Source organism: Pelodiscus sinensis, chromosome 3 (genome assembly GCF_052426305.1).
Source record: "Pelodiscus sinensis isolate ZL-2025 chromosome 3, ASM5242630v1, whole genome shotgun sequence".
NCBI classification, from domain to species: Eukaryota; Metazoa; Chordata; order Testudines; family Trionychidae; genus Pelodiscus; species Pelodiscus sinensis.
This window is the reverse complement of record NC_143054.1, coordinates 62,501,775-62,520,985: the sequence shown is the minus strand read 5'-3', so window position 1 is coordinate 62,520,985 and position 19,211 is coordinate 62,501,775. Positions and strand designations below refer to the sequence as shown.

At 41.9% G+C, this 19,211-nt stretch overlaps 1 protein-coding gene across 3 annotated transcripts in view; it reads left to right on the top strand.

Annotated features, from left to right (window-relative positions):
• The window catches only part of SNAP91 (synaptosome associated protein 91), a 126,519-nt gene that overhangs the window by 45,056 nt on the left and 62,252 nt on the right, over positions 1–19,211 (top strand). For all 3 annotated transcript variants that reach the window (XM_006124205.5, XM_089777173.1, XM_089777174.1), the window contains exons 6-9: positions 5,477–5,570; positions 7,173–7,284; positions 11,313–11,419; positions 14,023–14,064. In XM_006124205.5, coding sequence (XP_006124267.3) covers positions 5,477–5,570; positions 7,173–7,284; positions 11,313–11,419; positions 14,023–14,064 — 355 coding nt within the window. The remainder of the gene's footprint in view (positions 1–5,476; positions 5,571–7,172; positions 7,285–11,312; positions 11,420–14,022; positions 14,065–19,211) is intronic.

Below are 19,211 nucleotides of genomic sequence, written 5' to 3'. Positions count from 1 at the left end.
TGCAGCTGGAGTTGCAAATGTTGGCTCACCAACATGTCCCTGTGGCCCCTAGGTGGAGGGGCAGTCATGGAAGCACCACATACTGCTTCTGCCCCCTGCCCCTAGGGTTAGCTCTGCAGCTTTCATTGGCTAGGAACCAATGCCAATGGGAGCATACCTGTGTGCATATGCAGCATGCCCTGTGCAGAGCTGCCTGGCCCCTTTGCCTAAGGGTCGTGCACACTGGCTGCTTCTGGGAGCATTAAGCTGGCTGGTTATAAAGTGGCATCTAGCAAAGAGCACTTTAAAGAAGCAACCAGCAAAAGGAACTGAAACGAGGTTAGAGGGCATGGAGCTGGAAAACAGCTGGTGAGGAACCTCTCTATGCAAAGTCAGGGCAGGCAGGTAGCCTGCCTTGGCCCCTCTGCACTGCTAAGAGCTGCCTGAGGGGAGTGCCACTTGGTTCAAGGTGCAGGCTCCGGCCATCTCCCACACCTCAGCTCCGAGTCCCCTCCTGCACTCTAGACTTCTCGTGTTTGGTCTCAGCCCAGAGCCTAAAAGAAGTCCTGAGCCTTTATCTCCCACCCTATGGGATTGATTGAGGTGCCCAACTGACTTTTTTTTTTTAATGTGCCTGGTTGGCCCCAGTAGAGAGGTTCCCCACCAGCTGTTTTCCAGCTCCATGCCCTCTAACCTTGTTTCAGTTCCTTTTGCTGATTCCTTATTTAAAGTGCTCTTTGCTAGATGCCACTTTATAACCAGCCAGCTTAATGTAACGTTAACTTCTGCTACTGCACTGTACCTGAGCTTCTGATTAAGGAAACCCTTCTGAATTCTTTCAGTAAATTGTCTTGTTCTCAGAGCTGCTCACGTCATTGGTATCTGCTTCAACAACTTCTTAAATGTACATTTAAGGCAGTTATTTACAAACCTATTTTTTCGTGATCGAGTTGAAGAAAATTGTTGCCTGTCACCCAACGTAATTGGACTAGAGTGTGGGCTCATGGATGGAGCTGAAGATGAGAGCATTGAGGTGTAGAAGGGGCTTTGGGTTTGGTGGGGACAGGAGAGGCTTACTTACAGCAGCTCCCAGTCAATGGTGCAGTGGAAGTACTAAAGCAGGTTTCCTGCCTCTCCTGGCACCAAAAATCATGCTACCCCACAGAAGCAGCCAGCAGTACATTCCCAGCTAAAGGGAGTGCATAGCTAGTGTTTGGGGTGGTGTACTGCACGAAGCTTAAGTGAAATGTGTGGAGGTCTGTGCGTGCTCTGCCCCTCACTGAGGAGCTGGGATTGCTGCTGGCTGCCTCTGCTGGCACTGTAGATTGTGCTGTGCCCCACAGGGAGGTAGCCTGCCTTAGCATCCCCACTGGTCACCTGATCACCCTGCAGCAATGAGACCCAGTGTCTGACATTTCATGACCCAGTATTGTCATAACCCCTAGTTTAAAAAACCACTAGTTTAAGGTATTTTGGAGTTGCTAACATCTCAGACGCATAGTAGTATATTTTGACCACTGTCTTGTGTGTTTGTAAATTTGAGTAATGCACAGTGCATTAGTTGCCTTGATGATTTGCTGTTGATGTCTCTGAGCCATTTGATTCAGTGGTCCAATCTTGCACTGAACTGTTAAGTAGCCATAAGTTATTGGCTCCTGTGCCTTCTCAGCATATGGCTATTGCTGCTTGGTCTCATCTGGAGTTGACTGAAGAAATCTGCAAAGGTGAAGATCCACTGTGAGGTGAGGGTGAATTTGGGATACAGGTGTTCTGCAGATTATATCCTAACTTGCCCAGAAAATACAGCATCTGTCATCTCCTGGAGACTCCGAATAACTTCGTAAACCTGATTCTTCTCCCAAACACTTGAGAAGTTTCCAGTTTCAGGTTAATGCTTATTCCAGCATGTGAAGTACTGAGCCTACCTCACCTCACTAATTTCTGTGGAATATTTAAAGCTCCAAACTCTCTAACTACAACCTCTACCTGCATTAGGGATGTTAAATTGCGGTTGGTTGACTAGTCGAGTAGTGGATGACCTTTCCATTGACTAGTCAATAGGCACTTCCGCATTCCTTCTTTGAAATGTACAAGAGCCCTCACTGGGGCTTTTGTGCATTTCAAAGTCATGGAGCCCAGGGTCAGCAGGGGACTCCGCAGCGGAGCCCAGATTCCGCTGAAATGCCATGGGGAGCCTGGGATGAGCTGAGGAGACCCCATCTGACTCCGGGCTACTCTGCACCGCCCCTTTGAAATGATAGAGACCGCAAAGGGGGGAGGGGCGGGAATTGACTAGTTGACTGACTGTCGGGTAAGCATTTGCTTATTGGATAGTCGACTAGTCTTCAACATCCCTAATCTGCACCTTGCAGAGATGCCTTCATTTCTGAGACCCTTTCCCTTGTTTCACCTAACTCCACATCTGTTCTGACTCACCTAGTTCTGTAACGGTTAGTAATTCCTGGTTCACTTGAAAGGTGCTGCTTTTAACCCCTGTTAGTATAGATTATCACTGGATGATTGCTGTCCTCTTCCCTGGGAAACCTACACTTCAGGAAACATTTTCTTTATGCTTTTAATAATTTGCTCTGTTCCTTGAACCTGTGATCGTATGTGCCCTGGAGATACCATAGAGGAATCCATACAGGCTTGCTTCAGTAGCTGCCCAGGAATCAGTGGGGATGCTCCTAGGTGTAAGACAGTGGTTCTCAACCTTTTCAAAAAAAAAAAAAAAAAGGAAAGGGGGGAGGGAAGTAAGGATCAGGCCCACCATGGTGGGCCCAATCCTTATTTTTAAACTTTCCCCAGACATCTGCAGTACTGTCACCAACCGCCAGGGGGTCCGTGGGCCACAGTTTGGGATCCACTGGTGTAAGAGGTTCTGCCTTTGCAATTAAGGTGATCTTCTCCCATGTATCCCTTTTCAACCCCATAAATAAATTAAAAAATCCTACTAAGAACAGATATTAACTCTGAATTTTTCTGTAAATTGTCTACTAAATTAATTTTGAGTTTTATTAATAAATCTTAAATTAATTTCTCTGTACACTTTCCACAGTCAGGATTTTTATTCACAATGAATTGCCAAGTAATGGCCCCCTAATGTGCTTGTGAATAAGCTAATAAAGCACAAGAGCTGCATGGATGTTCTAGGCGACATTCAATAGTTTTGGGGCCTATATTAAGATTTTGAAACTCCCTTTTCCTGACAAATCTAGTTGATTGATCTCTGAAAGTCAAAACTTTAATCTCAATTCTAACTATAGAGACTCCAGATACACGTTATCCTGTCACCCTTTTTTTGACGGCAGCAGAAGGGGATAGCCTATCATTAGTACATACCTCTGGGCCTGAGAGTTTCTTTTGTTTGAGTAATACTGTATACAGGTCTCTGACTCAGACCTCCAGAATCCTCTCTTCAGTAGTCACCAAGACTTGGAGTCTTGATTCCAGTGTTTGCACAATGGGCCACAGTATCTCAAAAATCAACCCACTAGTCTTTCTTAGACTGAAGTGGTCCATGCATTGAGGGAAATATGCTATATTTATGGTTGGGCATCTTCTGGGGGCAGGGGTGTTTGTTTTCAATTTGCGATAATTGCCAGGAGCAAAGGATGTGTGTCGGTAGGTCTTAGCAATTCGTAGAAATAGAGAAAGATGAGGAAGTACTTACTAGGTACTGGAACTGGGTTTTTATCCACTGTGGATGGAATAGGTCAGTAAGGAGGTGCTACATCCCCAGGTTTTTCAATGGCTTCCCTCTGCCTAGGGCCAGCACCACCACTAGCTCTACCAGCTCTGTCTTGACCTCTGGGCAACCCTTTGGTGGGCTGCAGAATCCATGGGGAGTCCAGGCCACTGGCCCTCGACTGCACTGCCATTTGGGGTCCTGCTGTTGGCCAAGGCTCCGCAGCAGTCTACAGATGTGGCTAGTTGGCCAATTCTCCCAGACTGGAACCATGAGTGGCATTGCCTGTCGAAGTGAGTTGGCAACTCTAGGTGTGACCCCATCCTGGGGTGGTGAGATGTGCGAAAATGTTGGTATTGGTGCAGCTTAGCACCCGCACCCTAAAAATAATTTCAGCACCAATGTAAGTTAGGTTAAACTCTTATCTTCTCAAATTTGTTTGCACAAAATATTTTTCTTGACAGCTACACGGCCCTGCTTCTAACTCTTCTTGATCATGTATAAAAACGTCAGTGGAATCTACAGGCTTATGGAGGCTCAAGTCGAGCTTCTTGGTCTCCACAAATAGAAATTTATTCAACGTGTTGGCTTTGGAGAATAGTTCTACTTTGCAATTCTTTTCTAAAACCACTATATGATGGAATACCTTTTTGTGCACCCATCTTCCCGCAGAGCTTTTGAAGGCAACCTTTTCAGTGATAGTTTCCTAGGGCACTTACAACTTTGGAAACAAAGAGCTTACTTTTTATCACAAAAGTGAAACTGAACTTTCTGTGCAGGGTTGCTGAGGCTGTGGAGATTAGTCTCCCTGTTGAGACACTGGTACTATAAATAGCTGCCAAATATTTGACCTTTTGAACTGAACCACAGTGCCAAGCAGTAGGACCTGGTTGTGTTAGGCACTGCACAGACTAGGGGAATTCCAATCTCTGTGCCAGGTTGTGGTGACCAGATAGAATGAATGATAGAATAAATTCAAAAGATACTTTAAAACAGGGCTACTCAACTTTGGAAGCCCATAGGGCCACAATGATACTCATAGCACATGCCAAGGGCCACACCTTAAGTGCTGTTGCATATACATGCAAATAGCTTCTTTCACATGGATGGGCATGAATACAAAGATTAAGGAAAGACTACACAACACATGGGCCCAATTTAAGTCAGTTCTACTCAGGGTAAATATTGCATTTTATTGACATATCTCCACCCATATGACAGCATTTTTAATGAGCAATGACAGTCCAGGAATTTTACTACTAAAATGCATATCAACAGAGGACCGTTATATATATATGACTACTTTTTTGTTTTGGCTCCCACCTACAGGCTGCATGTTGAGCCCTGTGTAAATCCAAACTATACCATGGGCTGCAAACAAACTGGCCATGGGCCACATGTGGCCCATGGGCTGTGTAGAGTAGCCCTGTTTATGTGGGTGTTGGCTATAGTGAGAGAACATTTGAGTACAACACTGTACCCTTGTGTCTGACACGATACACTTCTCTATTTTTTCCTCCTGAATACCATGTTTACTGTTTTTGCAACAATGGAGTACAATTGGGAGTATAACAGTGGAACCTATAAATTAAGTGGAACTCTCCAACACTCATCAATATTACACTTCAATTTCCCACTTTGCATGATTCACTGAAATAAACAGGTGAGCTGGATGGCAATAAAATTCATTTGAGATGCTGCATTGTGTTTTTTAAACTCTTTAATCCACCACCTGATTGTACTTCAGGCCCTCTAGTTAATGAGGTCTTTAATCAAACTTGGCCTTTAACTTGTTCTTTTGTCTTGCAGAGCTGATGGTGTAATGAGAACAATGATTCCAGACAAGTTATTGAAGAGCATGCCAATATTACAGGAACAAATTGATGCACTACTTGAATTTGATGTATGTATTCAGAATTTTAAATTCAAAATAAAACTAAGTATAAACATTATTTCATATATATTTTTTAAAAGACTGCCTAAACGTGTTGCTTAACAGCTGAAATTAATAGGATTTAACATTTTACTGTAATGGGGCACAACATACTTTCCTTTCAATGTGTTGCATTTCAAGAGGGAGTGAAGTAGTGGTCTTAACACTTATGTTCTGTTGTAAATGGTGTAGGTTTTGTGGATAATGCACAGTAGATGGTAAAAGAAAGGATAATGAAATTGGGCTATGGACAGAGGGAATGAAGGAGTAGGTAGGAGGGAGTAGAAGAATTAATGCTCACATTTCTCTTTTGTTTATTTTTAAACTTGAGTTTGGGAATACTTTTGGCTTTGCATATAGAGGAGAGGACCTAGTGATTGAGAGCAGCAGGAGACAAAGGTGAAAGTCTAAGACACAGCACTGCTGGCAAATCTCAATTATGAAAAGGGTGGAGAAAATATACATTTACCATTAGGGATTTTTGTTTTTTAAATCAGATGAAGGCTTTGTAAACTAAATTTGAAAATACTTCAGGTGTGAAACTCCTTGGAAAAATATGAAATTTTAAAATCTAAAATTAAGAAACTAAAGAAATAAGAGGTAAAAATTATGGTAGCTGTTTAAGATGAAAATAATGAAGTCAATATTTAATAATGAACACAACTTTTTATTTTAAAACTTTTTTTAATTTGCCTTGATTGACACTGGAGAGGAGGGCGGGCAGTAGAGAGAGAATAAAAGGAGGAGGGAAAGCAACTCCAGAGCTGGAGGCATCATTGGGTAGGAACGTGTAGAGTTACCCCCTCTTCCTTTTTTTAACTACAGCTCTTCATAGGGGAAGAATGTTGCCTGGCTCACTGCAGTAGGGTGGGGGGAGGGCAAAGCTCTGGGGCCCAGGTCTCCCATTTGCCATCAATGCTTCAGAAGCAGTAGCTGGCACTACAGGCCCTTACATTCACCACCAGAGCACTGCATGTTCCATAGGGCTCTTGAAAGTGGGGGGGATGACGCCATGCTCTGTACAGTTCTGAGGGCTGGATGTCCACCGGCCCCATCCCTTCCATCAGAGGCCCCACCCCTTCTGGGAGGGTGCAGTTGCCCTTCTCCTCCTTTTTTTAGATAGGAAGAGAGAGTCTTTGTTTTTAGCACTGCTTGATTCGCAAGAAAACTAAAATGTAATTTTGATGCATATTGGTTACAGAATATGGAAAATCTAATATGATCCTTGAAGAATACTTGCATTTTCTGCCCATATTGCTGTATACCCTGAATGAATGAATAACTGGATTTCTTTTTGTTCATAATGAGTCTTCCAGATCACCACTATAGGACTCTTCCATGGGATTGTTAAAGCGATAGCAAACACATGTCACTTGAGCACCAAATGAGTACAACACAAATTACCTCTTTTCCTTCACTTGAGTAAAATTGAGTTAGCACAGTGTCGTCAGAATTCAAATACCTCTAAATCCATATTATATTTTAACTTAGTATGTATCTGCTGAAAGCCAAAATGTTGAGCATTTTTTAGGTCAATTAAACATACCTGAATGGAATTTTATTTGTGTGTAGGTTCATCCAAATGAACTGACAAATGGCGTCATAAATGCTGCATTTATGCTTCTCTTTAAAGATCTTATCAAGCTTTTTGCGTGCTACAATGATGGAGTTATTAACTTATTAGGTAAGTAGGCTAATGAGATTTAAAGTAATTTGACTTGAGTAAAAATTCAGTTGTAAGAACTTTGAGGAAACTTTAATATACTTACCAAATAAGAGGTGACTTTTTAGGTAATCTGTTTTTATTGTGCTACATTCTTAGTTTGATGTGCAGGTTTTCTGTAGCATTTACTCAGCTAGACTGGCTATAAAAATTAGGACAGTAATGGTATCTGTATATGTGACTCAAAGCAAAAAAAACTGAACACTTTCAGACAGTTATTTTAGTCTCAGAATCAACACACTTATTTACACTTGGAAAAAATGAGTATTAAAATACCTTTTTTTTGTCTCCTCCATTTATTATTCCATAATCTTGCCTTCTAGAATACCAAGAAAACAGAGCTGAAGTCTTAAAATGAGTGGAACTGAAATAAGTTGACCTTGAACACTGATTATTTTAGCCTTTACTTATTAGTGGAAAAACTTTATAATGTCACTTGATTATTTTTTTAAATCATACTCCTAGTCATTACTTTACAAAGTTTGATATATTGAAAGTCAGTAAGTCAGCTAATATTTTGCAAGGTGTCCAGTGTGGATACCTCTGTCTCACGAGTGCACACTGAGACTTTCAGCCTCTTGTTAAAAATAAAACCTACTCTAAAGCAGGGGTGGGCAACCATCTTCTCTCCGCTCAAGCCATCTGTTTTCTCTTCTGGATTAACAGTTTGTGGTTTTGTCCCTTTAGTGACTTTTTCCTTGACCTTAATTCTGTAACTGTCAGCAATGATGGTGACATTGATTTCAGTACAATATCCGTTAATGGGGACAAGTTCCTGGGGGAACTTGGAGGGTTCACATGAGTGACTTACAGTAACTCTCTAGTTGATATCTGTTTAAACTACTGAACTGGAGAGAGGCTCTAGGTTTCTCTTTACTGCTGTCAAGTCATCCATTTCCCTAGGTCTAGCAATTTAAAGCTGGTCAAATGTATTCTCTAAAACAGAACTAACTTTGTATACATTATGATGAATTGAATTGTTTACTGTCTTCATGTTTTTTCCCACTTCTGGTTTTTGATGGAGCTGTCTTCAGAGGCTCTTCAAATTCTTTTTATAGTTTCAATCTGGAAATGTCTGTAAACTGTACTTACCCTAATATTCTAAGTAATAGTTAACTTTGATATATGGCCCCTTTAAAGGGAGATAGGCATCAGTAACAAAACTGATTTTGCTTCCCAAGGTGGGAAGGATGAATTGTCATGTGGCTAACCCAAGCTGAGGTTGTACAGGACAAATGAAGCCTGTGGACTGCAGGGTGATGCTGCAAGAAAATAATCTGCTGGCATGGCCCCTAACAGAGTGACACTAGGCCAGAAGCCCAGTGAATTGTGGCTTGGTATGAAGCTATTGTTCAGGGAGAAGATAAGGCAGGCCTTGCGTTTTCTACAGATGCTCCAAAAGCAGGAAGAGACTGTGCTTCAGGGAGAATGTGTTTTGCCCAGTGGGAGATTGTGGTGGTCTTTGAATGTTGTTAATGAAACCAGACCCCAAGAACAGGTGACTGTTGTGGGCCTCATAGAAGAATTTTTTGGGGGGAATTCATTGCAGGGTGCCTCAGAGCCATGCTGGCTACAAGGGGATGTTTTGGAGGTGGATGGCCCATTTACAGTTTTTCATTTTTTTTATTAAAACTAATGTTAAAATTTAACAATACATAGACTAAGGAAAGAGTATCTGTCTGGGTATAGTGGTTAAACTGTCCAAAAGTACCAAGTTTGATTTTAAAAAAGTCATACTATCATATAGTACATAATCAGCAATAATCCACATTTAGACGAATAAATTTAACAGCATGTTTAGATATTAGCATCCAAACATTTGGGTATATCGTTCATGAAAAGTTATACAAAGAATTGGTTGTAAAAAGCAAAAATAGCAGTATAGATTATCCCTGAGTAATTGAGCATTTATGATGGGATGTCCCTCATAGATACAGCCCATCAGAAGTAATCCAGTTCCTTTTCCAGCTTTGTTTCTCAGTGGCACTCAAGCTTATCTCTCCTGCTGTTGCTGATGTCCAGTGATGTGTTCTACATATCTCCTTAACCACCTGATGGCGTCAGATACAATAAGTTGCCAGACCAACTGAGCATAGCATTGACCAATTCCACATTCCCACACTTACTTATTACTGGGGTCCCATGCACCCAGGTCTCCAGTGATCAGGACATGTGTTTGAACCTTGTAAGCCCTAGCTCTCAGCCATTGGCCCAAGCAGTGTATTTCTTCACTTTTCAAGCTCTGGCACAGCAGAAGACAGGGTTTATGTTCTCTTCCACCTGTGAACATCTACTCTGACAATCATTTTCTGTTCCTCGTTGGTGATGACTGTGTCTGGTTGCAATTGGCTGTCAGTTCTGGGGACGGCAGAGTTTACAGCCACCTTCCCCACAGGTGGCAGGTTGGCTCTGACCAGTCGATTCTGGATGGTGTCGCAGCTTCCCAGCTCTGTCTGGAATGGCTCTTGAACTATACATGATACGATATAGCATCTCATTGGCGTAGCCAGGCTTCCTGTATCACTTGTCCTGATTCCTATTGCAGATGGTTCCATTCAGCAGGGTACAGTTTAGCCATGACCTGTAGCTGAACCTCCAGTTTGCAAACTAAGTAAAACTGCCCCCTATAGAGGAAGTGATTGCTGGTGTCCCACTTGTGTGTCATCTTGAAGGCCTTGCCCTTGTCCAGCTTCCATCTCCAGTTTTCCATGTACTAACAGCAGATGTCTACTGTAAGCTAGTCAGGGGACATGATCTTCAATTTGTGCATTGTATTTAGTTTTATTTTTCCCTGGAAAGTGGCCCTTCTTTTCTCATGCAATAATATGACCTACTACATTGTGTGTGTTTTGGTGGAGAGGTGGGGTCTGTGTGCATACTGTTTTTTCCAGATAAGGGCACTTAAAGAGGAGCTATGCTATTAAGTTGGGATCAAGCTGATTTCTTTTTAGGATTCTCATGTGAAGTTGTGACAACATTCATTTCCCTGGGTAAATACGATATAGGAGTGCTGAATGGGTGCAAACATGCTTTCCTTTGTGGCTCTAGCAAAGATTTGAGAACTTGGAGCTTACCTAATGCTGCTGCTTCTGAAGATTGTAAAATTGAAGAAATGGACAGCTGTTTTGTGGATGGGCTAACTACTTGGATGGAAGGCTTGGATGTTCAGGATTTTTTTGTTTGTGTTTGTTTGTTTTTTTAAAGGAAATTGCTTAAGGAATTGCAAGATATTTATTAATGGAAAAAAGTACCTCTGAATAAATAGTGCTTATGAAGTGTTCTTGTGTTGAATTTCATAAATCTTCCTGGATTTTTTTTTTCATTAGACCTCTGAGTGTTCAAGGTGAAGAAACCTGCATTGACCCCCATTTTATAGGAATGGTTGTGAATTTGAAAAATGTGCATAAAACAGAGTATCTCAAAGTTCAACCATTTTACAGTTCTGTTAAACTTATTTGGTGTTCAGCTATGTAGTGTGCTTACAAGGGGAAGAAAAAAGTTCCTTGAACTTAGACTTTATTTTAAATTAATAAGTACACAACAAAAATGTACACGCTGTTTTTGTTACCTTAAAATCTTGGGTATCCAATCATACCAACATTTTTCATTATGAAAATTATTAAAATTAAGACTTCAGCAAGGATCTCACATGACCAGTAGTTAACTTTTACCAGTGACTAGAAGATGTATTCCATTTCATACACAAATGAAATTAACTGGGTTCATCAGGTAAACTGACTTCTATGCTGTCATGTAGTTGTAGCTTATGATGATGTTATATTTGTAGCTAATGGAGGAGGAGGGAAAGAGATCTTAATAGGACCAATCACCACACCAATTTGTGATTAAATTACTGAAATAACATTTTTATGTAAATCAGATTGCAGATGAATGCAGGCCTACAATAAATGTGGTTCCGTGACTGGCATACCACTAAAGAGAAAATGGTGGTTCACCTTTTTTTTTTTTCTTTTTCTTTTTTCTTTCAGAGAAATTTTTTGAAATGAAAAAGGGACAATGTAAAGATGCTCTTGAAATTTACAAACGATTTCTGACTAGAATGACCAGAGTATCTGAATTTCTTAAAGTTGCAGAAGTAAGTAGCCTCCAATATTACCATGAAAAATCTTGAATGTCAAACTGCAGAAGGATAAGCAATGCTTTTTATGTATTTTCTTTATATCTGACTAAAAGGCACATGTATCAAAATATTGCATCTGTTTTCAGATAGTGCCAGGTGTAAGTGTCAAATATCGTTAGCTCAAGAAATACTGATTAATCCAGATTCTAAATTTCCTGGCAGTAGTGAGTTGGGGTGTAAGGTGCTTCAACTAACCATAGCTTGTTGCACTCCATGTGTAATTTTAAGATGACCGTCTGTGCAAGTGGATAGTCCCTGACTTAAATGTAAAATTAGAGGGGAGGGCAATTTTTAGGACCAGAAGTGATCTTCATGAATATATACTTGTCAATATGACACTGGAGAGCAGATGTGATGCTTTTGCACAACAGTCCAAGCTCACAGTATGCAGCAAGTGTGCCACTTCATATCCTCCTGCTGCATCAGGAGTGGGCAGTAATTTGTAATGTGGGGCCCACTTAAAGAATTTGGTAAGTGGTTAATGGCCATACTTTTCTGCGACATTAGTGGAAGGGATGCAGTGCATTCATGAAGATCACTTCTGGTTCTAACAATTGCCCTCCCCTCCAAGGATTTTTTGGCCTTGGAAAGGGTTCAGAAAAGGGCAACTTAAAATGATTAGGGGTTTGGAACGGGTCCCATATGAGGAGAGGTTAAAGTGACTGGGACTTTTCAGTTTGGAAAAGAGGAGATGGAGGGGGGATATGATAGAGGTATATAAAATCATGAGTGGTGTGGAGAGGGCAGATAAAGAAAAGTTATTTATTAGTTCCCATAATAGAAGAACTAGAGGACACCAAATGAAATTAATGGGTAGCAAGTTTAAAACGAATAAAAAAGTTCTTCTTCACAGCGTGTAGTCAACCATGTAGAACTCCTTGCCAGAGGAGGCTGTGAAGGCTAGGACTATAACAGAGTTTAAAGGGAAGCTAGATAATTTCATGGAGGTTAGGTTCATACAAGGCTATTAGCCAGGGGATAGAATTGGTGTCCCTGTCCTCTGTTTGTCAGAGGCTGGAGAAGGATGGCAGGAGACAATTCACTTGATCATTGTCTTTGGCCCACCCTCTCTGGGGCACCTGGGGCTGGCCACTGTTGGCAGACAGTATACTGGGCTAGATGGATCTTTGGTCTGACCCAGTATGGCTGTTCTTATGTACCGGAGGGAGCTCTGGATAGCAGTGTATTAGAGAGCAGAAGAGGGCGCATAGTCCAGGAGGGGATATGGATACAGATGAGGATTCTGACTGGGGTGTAGGAAGAGGTGCAAGGGAGTTGTGACCTGGGGTAGGGTGCAGAGGTTTTGGGTTCAGGAGGGGGTTGTGGCCTGGGGTAGAGGAGTTGGGGTGCAGGAGGAAGTGGGGTGCCAGGTATAGACTCTGGCTGGGAGGTGCTTACCTTAGGCGGCCTCCAACCAGCAGGACCTTTGGGCAGGCTCTCTGGCTGCCGCACTGCCAGACACCACTCAAAGCAGCTGGCTGCTGGGGCCAGCTTAAGTCTCTGAGCAACACACCTCTTGAGTGTAGGGGATGTGTTGCATATGCTTGCAAGCATAGCGCAGGCAGCTCACATTGGCCAGAAACCGGCCAATGGGAGTTGAGGATTATGCTGCGGGCAGGACCTGTATGTGCACACCTCCACCTTGCCGCAGGGGTGTGTGCCATGCAGAGACATACACTGTACCTACAGCAGCTTGTGGGGCTGTGTTAGCTGGGGAGCCTCCCCAAGGGTCCCACTGGACCACAAGATATTGGTACCCCAGAGAATTGTAGGGGGCCAGATCTGACATGCAGGCTGTATTTTTCCTCCCCACATGCTACATGGGAACTGTTGAACAGAAGATGAGAATCTTTATTCTTCATGGGTAGAAGAAGCAGATTATGTTCTAAAATGAAACAAGTAGCTTTCGAGTTGAAAGAACTCTAACTTGAGATCTCCACTCCAATTTAATGAGTAGATACTTAAAACATTTGGGGCAGAAAGATAGAAGCTCTGAGCCACAGCACAACTGGACTAAGGATGCTTGCGGAGACTAACAAATGTTAAAATGTCAGTTTGCCAAAAAACTGGAAGGAGCACAAATAAAAGACTCTGGCTGAATAAGAGTAGCTCCTGCGAGAGCTCTTTTTCCTGACAGAACTCTTTTTGAGCTTCCAGTTAATTCTAAGTTGGGATAGTGCATTATTGAACTTGCTGCTATTGCTTTTCAGACCAAATGCATTTGGTCTGGACAGTTCTCATCTGTGCTAGGGAGTGCTAAACCCCAGTGACAGTTATTGAATTTTGTTTTTGGGGAGGAGGGAGATTCTTTCTAAAGAAACAATTTGCTCCTTAGAAGGCAGCATTTCAGTCGTTGGAAGGGGTTTTGAGGGCAAGGAGTGTCTTGGGAGCGGGGAGGGGATAGAAAAATTTGTACATAAGTTACAAGCTTCAAAACATGCATTTTGTCTACAAAATATAAGAGGTTGAAGAGAAAATATGCCTCTTTGAATGCTTGCTGCAGTTGTAAAATAAACTCTTGGCTTCTCAATCTTTTTTTTTTTTTTTTAAATCCACAGCAAATCGGAATTGACAAAGGAGACATTCCTGATCTCACACAAGTAAGTTTCTTTGTTTTGTATAAAGTAATGTAGTAAGGAAAGATAGAATAAGCTAAAACTTTATGGGGAAGACAGGTAATTAGCATGTACTCTGATATGTAATTTTTTAAAATGCTTCTCAGATGCAAAAGGGAGGAAATTTAATTGTCAACTGTTTGGCTGAACGATCTCTGCCATTCATTTTAAGCCCAGAAGAATAATTTCATTTCTAATTACCTTACAGTTTATAACTAGATAATAAGACTGAGTCTGTCTGTCTTCTCCCTTGTAGTATTACAGATTTATCCCACAAGGAGTGAGTACTCCATTTAGAAAATGGACAAAGGTGTCGTCATACTGAATTCCTGCTTTGACCTAGATCATAATTTCATCTTTACCAGAGTATCTTGGTCCACAGATAAAAGGAAGTTGACATAATATGGCCAAATAAGAGTATTTTAAACTTTCTAAAGATCTTGGTAAGGAGCTAAAACTAGAGGCAGAACTTTATTTCTCAATACACAAATAGATGTCAAACTCCTTACAGCATCAATTATTCATCTGGCATTCCTGTCTTACAGGAGTCATTACAGTATTTGTTAATGTTGATTGCCTTAATGCGCACAGTATCATTGTTAGTGAATGAAGAACAGTGTATTCAATCCAAGTGCAAGAAAATATAACTTCTTGCTTACAGCAGTGCTGCAAAATGGCACAAGCTAAAAGCACTTAATCAAACTAGATAGTAGTTGTATAAAATCCAGTGAAGTTTAATAGAATATGTGCATAAATTATAAATGTAATTAAAAGCATCTAAATATTTTGTTCGCTACTATATTACATACATTATTTCTTCTGATTGAAAATATCCCTGGTGTCTTAAACATCAGAATTGAAATAAAATTCTAGTATTTTGTTACAGGTTCTAGACTAGAGAAGCTAAGTAAAAAATCTTGCATTTCACGTTTTAGCTTTATGGAGGAAAAAATAACTGAAGTCTAAAGAGTTATTGAGGTGTTTATATAATCTAAAACTTTTATTTACAACAAATGTACTTGTAAAATAGCTGAGTTTGCATTTAAGTCTGCTAGAAGCTAAATTAGTTGCAGAAGTGCATCAAATGTTTCAAGTTTCCATTTTATAAAGTAAATGTGGTGTGTCCGCTTCTGGGGTAGCTGCACAACTGACCCTTCTTGGAGGTCTGAGTGCACCCTTGTAGATGCCAGGCATCAGATCTTTGTCTCTCCTGGTGTATAATTCTGCAAGTTTCCTACTCTTGGCTCTTTGGTTACAACCTTGGATATCAGCTATGATTGATTAACTGGCATTTGAATCCTGCTGTTGAGTTGATTAGTAGTTAGTGCACAGGTACCACCTAGCGTTCTCAAACAGTATGTCATTCTTACCCAGAATAAATCAGATTGAGACAAATGAGAGGACTGACCATATGAGTCATTGCTTTTAGCTCCACTTTCTCCTGGCCTACATGCTTAGGCCCTATTTAGAAGTTGCTCTTCCATCTCCCTTAGCCCTTCATCATGTACTGACCACTTCCCCCTCTTCACTTCTGCCAGGGCCACTTTCCGACTGGTCACAGTCTCTCATTTTTGGGATCTCTGCCTTTTTGATATCTGGTGTACCCAATGGCAGCAGTGTTTTTTAACTATTTTAACAGTATTGCGTAGGAGTTCTTCTGTCTTTCCTCCTCAGTTCTTTAACACCTTTATAGCTCCTTGTTTGACTTGACTCTACACACTCATGCAGCTATATAAAAATGAGCAACCAACTTCACATGACACTGATAAGAGAGTAGATACTTCTTATGTGGGAGTATCTACTCTCTTGTGGATTAGATCCTTAATTAGGGGATTATTAGATCCTTAGGCCAAGAGGTTTTAACTTGGTCTATGGCTGTTCCTAAAATCCCAGGAAGCATCCAGAAATTGTTGTTTGGAGTACTAAAAGTAATTCTTGGAGTACTTAAGTATATTTGTCCTTTCTGTGCTTCTAATCTGCAGGCTTCTGGAAAGTAGTACCCATTGCACTTCATAAACAACTTCAGTCACATAGCATTCTGAACATTCAGAGTCTATGCTAAAAGCACAGTATGTTGTAGTGTTAATATCTTAAACCCTGAGGGTATGTCTACACTACAGCGCTAATTCGAACTAACTTAGTTCGAATTAGTTAATTTAAACTAAGCTAATTCAAACTAACGGATCCAGACTAAAAAACTAGTTCGAATTAGCATTTTGCTAATTCGAACTAGCATGTCCACATTAAGTGGACCCTGAACCGGGGTTAAGGATGGCCGGAAGCAGTGCCGGCAGAGCATCAGAGGAGGACTTAGAGCGTGGAGCTGCTGTCTCAGGCTAGCCGAGGGCTGTGCTTAAAGGGACCCGACCCCCACGCCGGACAGACAGTTCTCAGGGGTGCCCCGCTTGCAAAGCAGTCCTGGCTTGGAGTGCCCTGAGTGCCCACACTGGGCACATCACAGCACTCAGCCATCAGACCGGCTGCACTTGCCGCGGGCTGCCATCTGGGGAGAGGGAGCAATTGGGGGGCTGCAGGAAAGCTTCCACCCCCAGAAGCCAGCAGAGCCAGCCCAGTCCTCCCCATCAGGGGCTCGTACCCCATTCCTCCCTCAGCTCCTTCCGCTTACCCTTCCCTAGCCCCCCTTCCTGATGTACAAAATAAAGAAAACGTGTGGTCAAAAATAGAATCTCTCTATATTGAACAAAACTGGGGGAGACTGAGAAAAGGAGGTGGGAGAGGGGGAAGAGAGGGTGGGAGAGGGGAGGGCAACTAAAATGATCAGAGGTTTGGAACAGGTCCCATATGAAGAGAGGCTAAAGAGACTGGGACTTTTCAGCTTAGAAAAGAGGAGACGGAGGGGGGATACGATAGAGGTCTATAAAAGCATGAGTGGTGTGGAGAGGGAGCATCAAGAAAAGTTCTTCATTAGTTCCCATAATAGAAGGACTAGAGGACACCAAAGGAAAGGAATGGGTAGCAGACTTCAAACTAGTAACAGAAAGTTGTTCTTCACAAAGCAAAGAGTCAACCTGTGGAACTCCTTGCTGCAGGAGGCTGTGAAGGCTAGAACTAGAACAGAGTTTAAAGAGAAGTGAGATCAAGTCATAGAAGTGAGATCAAGTCATGGAGGTTGGGTCCATGGAGTGGTATTAGCCAGGGGGTAGGAGTGGTGTCCCTGTCCGAAGTTTGTGGAAGGCTGGAGAGGGATGGCACGAGACAAATGGCTTGGTCACTTTCTTCGGTCCATCCTCTCCAGGGTCCCTAGGGTTGGCCGCTGTCGGCAGACAGGCTACTGGGCTAGATAGACCTTTGGTCTGACCCAGTATGGCCATTTTAAGCTCAGGGCTCAGGGTCGGGGGTCTCAGTGTACCACCTTGATTTTCATGCACACCTGCTTCTGGGTGGCCAGGCTGGCAGCTCTCCTGCCCTAGATGGCCCCTTTGCTGTGCCTAGTGCGGAGGTCGTGGACGAGGTCCACGATGTCTGCACTAGACCAGGCGGGTGCCCGCCTCTTGCGGTCCCGGGCAAGCTAGCCTGGTCCTGGGAAGAGGGGGAGGGCTGGGGGGCATCGGGTGGCTGGCTCGAGCTGTGCCAGGTGCAGGGTCTGCTAGCTGGGTGCTGGCAGGCTTGCACCTGGCACGGGCACCGTAGCCAGCCTGTGCCCCTTTAAGGGGTCTGGGGCCGGGAGGGGGGCCATAGAGTTTCCCTGGTGTTGGCCAGAGTGGCCACCAGGGAAAGCTGGGGAGGGCTAGCCTCCCACTTGCTCAAATTAAGGGGCTACACACCCCTTAATTCGAACTAGTAAGTTCGAACTAGGCTTAGTCCTCGTAGAATGAGGTTTACCTAGTTCAAACTAAGCGCTCCGCTAGTTCGAATTAAGTTCGAACTAGCAGAGTGCTAGTGTAGCGCCTATCAAAGTTAATTCGAACTAACGTCCGTTAGTTCGAATTAACTTCGTAGTGTAGACATACCCTGACTGACTGGGCACAGTATTACTGTGCCAGTATTTCTTAATGAGAGACCTTAAAAGCCAGGGTCCCTGATGGATCTTGGACCAGCATCTGATTTCAAAGATTCCTAAGTCAAGTAAAGAGTCACTAAAAATCAGGTATTAATTTCCATTTGGTCTGACGGGCATGGCAGGAGCAAATAATTGAAGCACTGAAGAAACTTGTATCAAGGTGGAATCGGGTCCATGCAGGAAAACTAAGTTTGGTACTAAAGGAGTCATTGAAGAGACCTGCTTTTTGACAATAAATGTGTTCCAAAAGGGGTGTATAAATTGCACCATATTCAGATGATCAGTCCCCTAGGATAGTGGTTCTTAACAAGGGATACATGTTTTGAAATAAAATCTCTTTTTATTTGGCATTTTATCCAGTTTTACTGAAATTCTGCTTCAGAAGTTAGCCTTATGAAAAAAATTAATATCTAATACATTTTTTCATTTGATCTGACTTTTTGTTTTGTTTTTCCTAACACATATCCTTTAGAATATATATGCAATTTCTTAATTTTTTTTTTTTGTTCAACTATTGAAAAAAAAAGTTATTTGTAAAGCTCTATCTGGTATTTCAATATTTTAGGCAAGCTGATTTTTTTTTTTTTTTTTTTTTTTTTTTTTTGTCCAGTAGCTTTAGAACGGTTTCAATGGCTTTCCTTAGTAATATATATAAATATATCCCAAAACTAATTGACCTATGTTACTACACTCTGGGTTTGATACTTAAGATTCCCAAAATAAGAGAAATAAAATAGGTTTTAACATTTTCTTAAATGCTTCGGGTTCCGTTGTTTCCCAACCATATTTCTTTGGTTAATTTTTTGCTGCATATAAATTTTACCCTTTATGGTAAAGCTTCAGGGAGTTGGAAACAGAGGTGGGTATCTTAGCTGCTAACTTGGGTATATTTTGTCCTGCCACCACTCCAGAGCTAGATCAGACAGACTTAAAACTTGTTTGTAAAACAGCTACGAAGGCACAAATACTACAAATTATATATTGGAAAACTAAGTCTGAGGAGACGACCTGAATACTGTAGTTATAATATTGAAATGTTATTGGGTACATTTATTGGTCAAACGCTCTGTGTGCCAACAAAATTCTAAATGATTGATGATTGTTCCTCAAG